Source organism: Austrofundulus limnaeus, unplaced genomic scaffold (assembly GCF_001266775.1).
Source record: "Austrofundulus limnaeus strain Quisiro unplaced genomic scaffold, Austrofundulus_limnaeus-1.0 Scaffold740, whole genome shotgun sequence".
Classification (NCBI taxonomy): domain Eukaryota; kingdom Metazoa; phylum Chordata; class Actinopteri; order Cyprinodontiformes; family Rivulidae; genus Austrofundulus; species Austrofundulus limnaeus.
Genome location: NW_013953142.1, coordinates 147,624 through 157,800, shown reverse-complemented (window position 1 = coordinate 157,800; position 10,177 = coordinate 147,624). Strand labels below are relative to the sequence as shown.

At 41.4% G+C, this 10,177-nt stretch overlaps 1 protein-coding gene across 1 annotated transcript in view; it reads right to left on the bottom strand.

Annotated features, from left to right (window-relative positions):
- The window catches only part of LOC106532267 (adenylate cyclase type 1), a gene marked incomplete in the record, with an annotated part of 61,146 nt that overhangs the window by 25,794 nt on the left and 25,175 nt on the right, over window positions 1–10,177 (bottom strand). Inside the window, 4 exon segments of the mRNA XM_014028290.1 lie at window positions 832–973; window positions 2,937–3,095; window positions 3,184–3,311; window positions 9,786–9,897. Coding sequence (XP_013883744.1) covers window positions 832–973; window positions 2,937–3,095; window positions 3,184–3,311; window positions 9,786–9,897 — 541 coding nt within the window.

Sequence of the window (10,177 nt, the reverse complement as noted above, 5' to 3'; positions counted from 1 at the left end):
TTTAGAAAGCGCAAATCTGCACATCATTTTATGAAATTAGTAAAACTCCTAAAGCGCAAAAGAAAAATTTAGGTCCGCAATTAGTGCATTTGCACTTTAGGGGACTAGTGCCCACCACTGAAATTAGGTTTTGTCAACTTTAAGTATGCTAACAGCTAACTAGCACAGATATAAATAGCCTATACCYGGTGGTGAGCATAGGTTTGCTAATCAGCTAACAKCTAATAGCAGAACTAATTTTCCATTAAGTGGATAGCCTTTTAACTGTGAAAACAGTTAGCGGACCAGTTAACTTRACTGGTAAATTAGGCTTTACCAACTTTGAGCTCGCTAACAGCTAACTAACTAACACCAACAACTTTTTTGTATCTTAGCAGTTAGAAATTAGCTATTAGTGCTAGCACTTGTGAAGCTATATTTTTAGTTAGGTTACGAGTTAGTGAAGCTAACTTTTRGGTTAGCTGTGCCACTACTGGCTGTACCTGTACAACTGGTTACATTTTGGATTCAACCCAGTTTAGGACAGCTACCAAAGCTAATCTATGTTAGCCAACAGAAAAACAGCTAAAACTCTGTCAGTTTTATAGATATTGAGCTAAAATTTGGCGCGGTTGCAGCKAAAATACATATACAACACATATTTTTGAGCGCTAACAAATTGCTAAAGCTCCAGCTTTGTAGAGGGAGATTATTGGACCAAAATGACGACAGCAGCAGCACWTTTTACCCTAAAAATCTAAAATGAGAGTAACTAACATCAGATAAATGTTTAGCACAGAACAACAATGACATCAGGGCTGTTTGTTGGAGTGAAAACGAAGCCCGGCCTACTTTGCGTCTGTGCGACGGCACAATGAAGAATGTCTCGATGTGGTGCTTCTGCAGGAAGGCGTGCCTCTCGTGACCGAAGCCCGGCTCCACCTCGTAGTCTCCGTTCAGACACTCCAGGGTGGTCCTCGTGATGTGCACCTTGCTGAGAGCGAGACAGGTAAAAGTTGGGGGTGGGGGGTCTTCACTCATTTTTTAATCCAGCTAATAACCCCTCAAAATGCTGAAAACTGTTCACAGGGAGTCTCTCATCTGAACGACTTGTTTAATCTGCTGCAGAGCGCTGAAATCTTCCTGGAAACGGGAGCAAAGTGGGCAATGACCTCGTTTTAAATGCAAATCTGCTCTTTACTGGACGGGAGTTTTCTTAAAAGTCGTTTGGTTTTTCAGCCAGAAAATTTAGCGATTGTTTTACACCAGAGGAACTTCCTGCATTGAGCCTAAAAACTGGACGATTTCATAAGATCTGGAAAATATGGAAACCTATTTGTTAGACCAGAGGTTCTCAAACTGGGGTCTGCGAGTCATATCTTGGGGGTCCTCGAAAAATTTCAAGAAATTGTTAATTTGATTTTTTGATTTTTATTAAAAACATATGTGGAACAATGCACTAATAAAACAAACATACTATACCAAAAAAAAATTAATATTCCAATGATGTTTAGGGGTTAAAACCACAGCTTGGAGTTTATGAGGGGGTCCCTGGAAATGTTTCACCCAAAACGTTTGAGAACCTGTGTGTTAGTTCAGCCTTTCTTAAAGTAAGGGAACTGACCGAAGAGTTATCGTCACGAACCGCTAATCTGCCAAACAAGAATCTCAGCTCCGCTAACACTAAACCGCTAAACCCTGTTGTTAGTTCTCTATTTAATCTGAATGTGGCAAAACCAGCCAATCCAAACCAGTTATAGCTCTGTCTAAGTCGACACTTCCAGTTTAACCCTTTCAGAATAAAAGCCTTTCATTGGTCAAGTTTGTATTTTTAGAAACACAATGGCGGAACTAGCTTCTCATTTAGCGGATTAGTTTTTATTGCTTCGCTAACTTTGGAAACCATTAGCGGACTGATTAGCTTCTGCTAAATTTAGGTTCCATTCATTTAAGCCCACTAAATATTCACAAGTGTAAAACATAAATCTATTTTTACTGCCATTCATCCCGATTAAATAAAAACTGTCTCCTCTTACAAGCAGGGCTGGGCGTGTCAGGCACCGTGTGTGTTAGCGTATAGCATCTTTAGCAGCTAAACTTGAAACTAAGGGCATCAAAAAGAAATAAAATAACATTTAAAAATATTTAAAAAATGGTTATAAAAAACTATATATAAAACATGGTAGAGAAGTTGTTGTACCTTTAAATTATATATAGAAAACTAAGAACAGGTTTGTGTCAGTCCCACCAGTGACAGTAGTCTTAGTTGTTAGCGTTAGCTTCTACTAATTTTGCAATCTGTTTAGCAATTTAGCATTAGCYGAGCTAAAATGCTTGTTTAGCAGATTAGTGTTTACTTTTTGGTCAGCTGTTGTCTGGCAAAATATTATTTTATTTATTTTGGATGCTCTTAGTTCAAAGTTTAGTTGCTAAAGATGCTACATGCTAATGTACACAGTGTCTATAACATACAGGACTGCTTGTAAGAGCGTATAGTTTTTATTTAGTTAAAAATAAACGGCTTACAAATTGAAGTTTTTACTCGTGTTTTTCTTAGTAAACTTAAAATTAGAGGAAGCTAATTGGTCATATTTATATTTCAAAGTTAGCAAAAAAGCTAATACGCAAAATGAGAAGTAAACTCCGCTTTTAGCGGATTAGCGGAAGTGTGAAACTACTGGCTTCGTACGACAGGTTGGAGAAGCACCAGAAACATTTTCTAATCAAGATGCTGTGCAGGATGCAAACTGTTTTATTTTAAATTAGAGGTCTTAAGAACAAACTGACAGATATTTTTACCTCAGTGTTGCATCAGCTGTTCTTTTTAAAATCTTTCAGTGCTTTAGGAGTGGAGGAGTCGATCTGCCCTGAAATATTTCCTCTGTTTGAGGGAGGATTAAAGCTCCTCAGCCACCTCTCGTTTATAAAAGACTGAAAACCAGGGTTCTGGYACTGACCCGGGCAGCCCTCCGGCCTCCATCACGTTCGCCAGCGTGACGTCGTTTGACCAGACGTCGTACTGCCACTTCCTGAGGCCCAGGACGCCGCACAGAACCCGCCCCGTGTGCAGACCCACTCGCATGTTCAGATCCACCTCGGTGGCCTCCACCACCGACCTGTGGGGAGGACGGGASAGAAAATAAAAACATCAGCACATCGTAACCAGACAGGCATCAACGTGTGGGATGTGTGTGCGTGTCTTACGCGATTGTGTCGATCATATCCAGTCCCATCTCCACGCAGCAGTGGGCGTGGTCCGCTTTGGGCTGTGTCAGACCGGACACGCAATAATAACAGTCCCCCAGGATCTTGATCCGCCTGCAGTGATTCTCCTGCAGACAGAGGAGACCACATATTGGATCAGGTTTTCTCTAACAGACGGAGCTTTGTTGTTACAGGCCGTTCAGGTTGACGGTGAGGTTCTGCCTCAGACCGAGGAGTTCAAGTATCTTGGAGTTTTGTTCACGAGTGAGGAAATAACGCAGCGTGAGATTGACGGACAGATCAGTGCAGCTTCTGCAGATTTGTAGACTGTGTACCAATCTGCTGTGGTTCAGAGGAGCTGAGCTGTATAAAGAAACTATGTGAGCCAGGGCCTCATGGATGGATGGATGGATGGATGGATGGATGGATGGATGGATGGATGGATGGATGGATGATGGATGAATGATGGATGAATGATGGATGGATGGATGGATGAATGGATGGATGGATGTGTGGATGGATTAATGGATGGATGGATGATGGATGGATGATGGATGAATGATGGATGGATGATGGATGAATGATGGATGGATGGATGATGGATGGATGGATGGATGGATGGATGGATGGATGGATGAATGGATGGATGGATGGATGAATGGATGGATGGATGGATGGATGAATGGATGGATGGATGGATGGATGAATGGATGGATGGATGGATGAATGGATGGATGGATAAATGGATGGATGTGAAGAAATTTATAGTTTAGTACTGATTAAATACAACACAGAGTTAGGGTTTTCTATTTTATAATAGCTTTATAATGTGTGTTATATTTCTTACAAAGTTAATTGAAATAGAGTAGATACATGTCCGAAAATAACAACACATAATTAAAGCTGGATTAACATTAGATTGAGAACTGTCTGTATGAATGCCTGTGATTCAGCTTTAGGCCAGCAGAGGCGGACTCGGGCATTGAAGCTCCTGTATTTTATTGGCCGACTTCCTGTTTGGACCTCAGTGTGTRGTTTTGACTYGCCAGCTCATGGCTGAATAAACCCTCACTCCAGAATTCTGGTGTTGTATGGCAATTATTTCTATCACAGATCATTTTATTTAACACTTGTGTTTTCACCTGACTTCAACCGTTATTGAACTCGTATTTCCTTACAGATGGATGGATGTGTGGATAGATGGATGGATGAATGAATGGATGGATGGATGGATGGATGATGGATGGATGAACGAATGGATGGATGAATGGATGATGGATGGATGGATGGATGAATGGATGGATGGATGGACGATGGATGGATGAACGAATGGATGGATGAATGGATGATGGATGGATGGATGGATGAATGGATGGATGGATAAATGGATGGATGGATGATAAATGGATGGATGGATGGATGAATGGATAAATGGGTGGATAAATGGATGGATGGATGATGGATGGATGGATGAATGGATGGATAAATGGATGGATGGATGGCTGGATGAATGGGTGGATAAATGGATGGATAAATGGATGGATGGATGGATGGATGATGGATGAATGGATGGATGGACGATGGATGGACGATGGATGGATGATGGATGGATGATGGATGATGGATGGATGGATGATTGGTTGGTTGGTTGATTAAACTCTGACGTCAGCAGTTTTCTACAACCACAGAATCCAGATGTTCTTCCACATCTGTCCAACATGTCCAGAACACCTCCTTCAGGTCATCCTGACCAACTCCGTCACGACCCAGACATTATAAGAGTATGAACGTAGACCGACTGGTAGCTTCTCCACGCAGCTCAGCTCCATCTTCACCAAAACCGACCGGCCCAGCCTCCACAACACTGCAGAACCTGCAGCCATGATTGGACTGGATCGACAAGAGGAGCTGGACCTAAAATAACACTTTATATTCTGTTATCTGACAGAAACTGCATCATGTAAATCAGACACGTTGCTCGTGAACTTGTGTGTGCGCTTTTATGTTTGTGTGTGTGTTTGTGTGTGTGCGTTTGTTGTCGAGGCCAACTCTAATTGCTCCGACATGCTCCCTCTTGAAGTAGAATCCCACCCACACATTCCCAGACAGATCCTCTGTTTGTCACCGTGCACGCTGCACGCAGGAACCAGCGAGGACGACACAAGCGCAGAAATAAACACACACACACACACACACACACACACACACACACACACACGCACTTTGTCCGTGCACGAGAAAAATGACACGTGCAAACACGCCGTGCTGTCTGTCCGTTCGTTCGGTGTGACAGTTTTCCCCTTTCGCACCGGCATCACTCTCAGACGGAATAATGACAAAAAAAAACCCACAAAGCTTTGCCTGCAGGAATGCACGTGCGCGCTCGCGCACGCTCGCGCACACGCAGGATTCATGACAACTGCAGAGTGAGAAGCTGTGATGAGAGAAGAGAAGATGGGCCGCTCTGGTTTTCTGCTTACGGGAGCAGAAAGATTCTGGTGTGGGAGGATATGAGGATTCAGAACGTGGATGATTATCCCTGCACACGGAGCAGACGTGTGTGTGTGTCTGTGTGTGTCTGTGTGTGTGTGTTCACTCCGAGAATCAGCGTGAGAGGAAATCAGAACTGTCAGCTGACAGAAAGACACGTCTTAGGGGGGAGGGAATAAAAAACGCATCGCTGCTTTCAGATCAGAGGCTGTAAACGTGCAGATTTGGAGGTCAGCTGGTGGATCCACCTGGTTGAAGGGTCGGGTGTGCGTCTGAGGCGTCTGAGGCGGCTAACTTTAGCTTGAGCCTTCAGCGAGTTGGGGGGGGGAGGGGGGACAACGTTCAGCAGCTGTGAGCGAGCCGGTTCTGAAAGTGAATTCCTCTTTCTGGTTAATGCGACAAAGTCTAAATCTCAATTAGGATGCAGCTGCTGTCGCGCACGCACACACGCAGTACATCCCCCCCAGAAACAAGATTTTCATATTTTTGCAGCGAAGCAGAGATAGTGAGCTTCGGATCAACCTCGTATCTGTCGCTCTGTGCCGAGGCCGAAGAAGCAGAATTAGTGAGTTCTGGTCCGAGTCGGACACCTGGTTTCCTCCCACCGTCCAAAAAATGTCAAAGCTAAGCTGCCTTCAGGCGTCCCCGTCTGAAAGAGATCTGTGATCTCGGTGGGCCTGGCCTGGTTAAATGAAGGCAAAATTAAATAAATAAATGGTAACTGCACGGACCTGATGGACTGCTGGGATAGAAATGCAGTGGTGGGCACGCTTCTGCTAATCCGCTAACAGCTAACTGCAAAGCTATGTTTTCATTCAGCGGATTAGCAGGTGTTTGAAAACCACTGATTAGCTTCCACTAAATTTAGCTCTACTAGCTTGAGCATTTAGCCAAGATTCTGTCCTTTCTGTTGATTTAATTTAATTTGATAAAAATCAAGCCTGACTCAGCATAATTGCTGTTTTACAGCAGGTTCCTGTTCTGCAGTGCATAAAACACATCATTATACACGTATAAATGACAGTTCGATTGTTAGCGGTTAGCATTAGCATCCACTCAATTTACTTCTGCTAGCTTAAGCTTTTAGCCAAGATTCTGTCCTTTCTGTTGATTAAATGACAGCTCTAGAGTTAGCAGTTAGCATTAGCTTCCACTAAATTTAGCTCTGCTAACTTAAGCTTTTAGCCAAGATTCTGTCCTTTCTGTTGATTAAATGACAGCTCTAGTTAGCATTAGCTTCAACTAAATTTAGCTCTGCTAACTTAAGCTTTTAGCCAAGATTCTGTCCTTTCTGTTGATTAAATGACAGCTCTAGTGTTAGCGGTTAGCATTAGCGTCCACTAAATTTACTTGTGCTAGCTTAAGCTTTTAGCCAAGATTCTGTCCTTACTGTTGATTAAATGACAGATCTAGAGTTAGCAGCTAGCATTAGCTTCCACTAAATTTACTTGTGTTAGCTTAAGCTTTTAGCCAAGATTCTGTCCTTTCTGTTGATTAAATGACAGCTCTAGAGTTAGCAGTTAGCATTAGCTTTGACTAAATAATATTTTTTGTTTAGCKGTTTAGCATTTGCAAAGCAATTCTWTTTTGTACCAGGTTGGCAGGTAGCAGAGATAACTTTTTATTTAGCAGATTAGCYRTTTGTCGCTAAAGTTGGAAAACTATTAGCAGATGAATTAGCTTCTGCTAAATTTAAKTCTGCTAGCTTGAGCTTTTAGCCAAGRTTCTGTCCTTTCTGTTGATTAAATGACAGMTCTAGAGTTAGCAGTTTGCATTAGCTTCCACTAAATTTAGCTCTGCTAACTTGAGCTTTTAKCCAAGATTCTGTCTTTTCTGTGGATTAAACAATAGATCTAATTTTAGCAGCTACCAGTTAGCATTAGCTTCCAATATTTTTAACATGTTTAGTGGTTTAGCGTTTGTAAAGCAAATTTTATCTGTAGCAGATTGACGGTTAGCAGAGATAAGCTTTCATTTAGAAGATTTGTTGCCAAAGTTGGAAACGAAAAGCAGGCCAATTAGCTTCTGCTTATTTTAGTTCTGCTAACTTGAGCTTTTAGCCAAGATTCTGTCCTTTTTGTGGGAAAAATGACAAATCTACAGTTAGCAGTTACCAGTTAGCATTAGCTTCCACAAATATCTTTTTTACTTGTTTAGTGTTTGTGAAGCAAAATTTTCACGTAGCAGTTGATGTTCAGTGGAGATAACTTTTCATTTAGCGGATTAGCTGCTTTTTGTTAAAGTTGGAAACCATTAGCAGACCAGTTAGCATCCTTTRAATTTAGCTCTGCTAACTTTAGGTTTAAAAACAAAAAATCTGTTGGCTTCTTCTTTAGATTGTTCTTTTTATGTGCAGTGCCCTGAAACAACGTATGTTGTGACTTGGCGCTATATAAATAAACTGAATTGAATTGAATTGAATTGAATTACAAAAATTCCCTCACACATGCAGCGTTGCAAGCCTGCATCATGTGACTTATTTATGTACATAGCATCTTTAGCATTTACAGATTCAACASCTTGTGGTTTGAACTGTTTGGTGGACACAGAAATGTTTTTATTAGCTTTTAGCAAAGATTCTGATGTTTCTGTGGATAAAATGACAGACCTTGAGTTAGCGGTTAGCATTAGCTTCTAATAATTTTTTTATTTTGTACCAGGGGTTTAGGTTTAGCATTAGCGTAGCTAACTTTTAGGTTATGGGGTCTTGAGTTTGATGCTTAAAACCTTGAAAGACCCCCCAGAAATAAACGTATTTAAAGATTAGCGGGTTAAGGTTCTGTGATGGACTCTTGACCGGGCCAGGATAAGCCCCGCCTCTAGCCCCGCCCCCACAACATCTAAAAAGGACAAACAAAGACAAATCAGGTTGGAAAAAAGATTTTGATTGGACTTTTCAGATCATATTTCCGGTTTTAATTGATGGATACGTAGCAGTTCGGGCTGCTCACCTGATGGTGAACCACGCCGCGGAGGTTTACTGATGCAGAGCGCCAACGTGCACACGCAGCAGCTCGTTTATCACTGCAACAATCCACCTCCTCAGCGTTTATCTCTCTGTTGCTTAAGAATCAACTCTCCGCTCTGTCCTTTCCGACCTTCCTCCTCCTCCTTCGTGTCAGGAAACCTCCCCAGCTTCACTTTCGCATTTCGGATCAATACATAATATGACTCAGCATAACAAATGAGCTCCTCGACTAAATAATACATCGTTTCAGCTGGAGGCGAGGAGCGCGCTGACGCAGCAGCTGTGAGAGGAGCGTGACGGCTCGGGGACATTATTCTAAATCAAAAAGTTGCAGTTTCACACTTCTTCACCACTGTAGTTGAACAAAACCAAGAATAAATCCAAAAAAATCACAATATCTCATGAACCAGTGCACAGATTTGAAAGGAGCTAATTTTAGCCGATACCAAAAATAGCTACAACTCAGTAAGTTTTATGGACGTTCAGCTAAAACTTAGCACGGTAGTAGCTGAAATTCCATAAACCTGGCTACACAAYGTGTAAGACGGTCCCTTAAAACTTCGGCACATGAGTCCACCAATTCTGCAGCAGTGGACACAGTTCAGCTAATCCGCTAACAGCTAGCGGAGCTAACTTTTAGTTTAAATTAGCGTTTTTAATAACTTTAGAAACCGTAATTAGCTTCTGCAAAATTTCTGCTGACTTTAAATAAAAAAAACAAAACAACAACCCTTCCTTCACGCAGCTTTGTGTGTGCATTTTGTGTGTTTAGCATTTAGCATTTTAGCATTTAGCATGTTTAGCATTTAGCATGTTTAGCATTTTCTGATCCAACTGCTTGTAGTTTGGTGGACGTAGAAATGTTTTTATGATCGTTTGGTCAAAATTCTATATTTAAATGACAGAACTTGAGTTAGTGGTTATCAGTTCATTAATTTATTTTACCTGTTTATTGGTTTAGTGCTTGTGAAGCTAACTCTTCACGTAGCGGTTTGGTGGTTAGAGAAGCTAATTCCAATGCCTGTTTGTTTCTTAAAAACTTAAGAAATGAAAAAAAAAACTATAATACTAAAAGGCTAAAGAGTAAATATCTCAAACTGCAGATTCTGTCTTGGAGTTGGAATTAGGAGAAATAAAAACTTACAGTGGCCAGTTCGTCAAACTTCCCGAACAGTTCGTTGAGCAGCTTGACCAGTTCCTGAGCGGTGCACTGGGAGGCCAAGCTGGTGAAACCCACGATGTCTGCAAACAGGATGCTGTCAGGAGTAAGAGACAAATAAGCTCATCAGGACGAGGATTGACAAGAAATAATTAAATTAACTACAGAGTACTAAATCTACTTTTGTCTTATTTAAACTGTTAACCGCTTGTGCTAAATTTAGCTGCTAATTTCAATCGTTTTGCTAGTGATATGCAAAGTTTAGGTTTTGACTATGGTTGTTTTTTTTATCTACAGTTATGCTAAATTTAGCTGTTATATTTAGCTTCTTGCTATTGGTGTGCTAATATTTTACAGTTGTCTTATTTGCCTCTGGT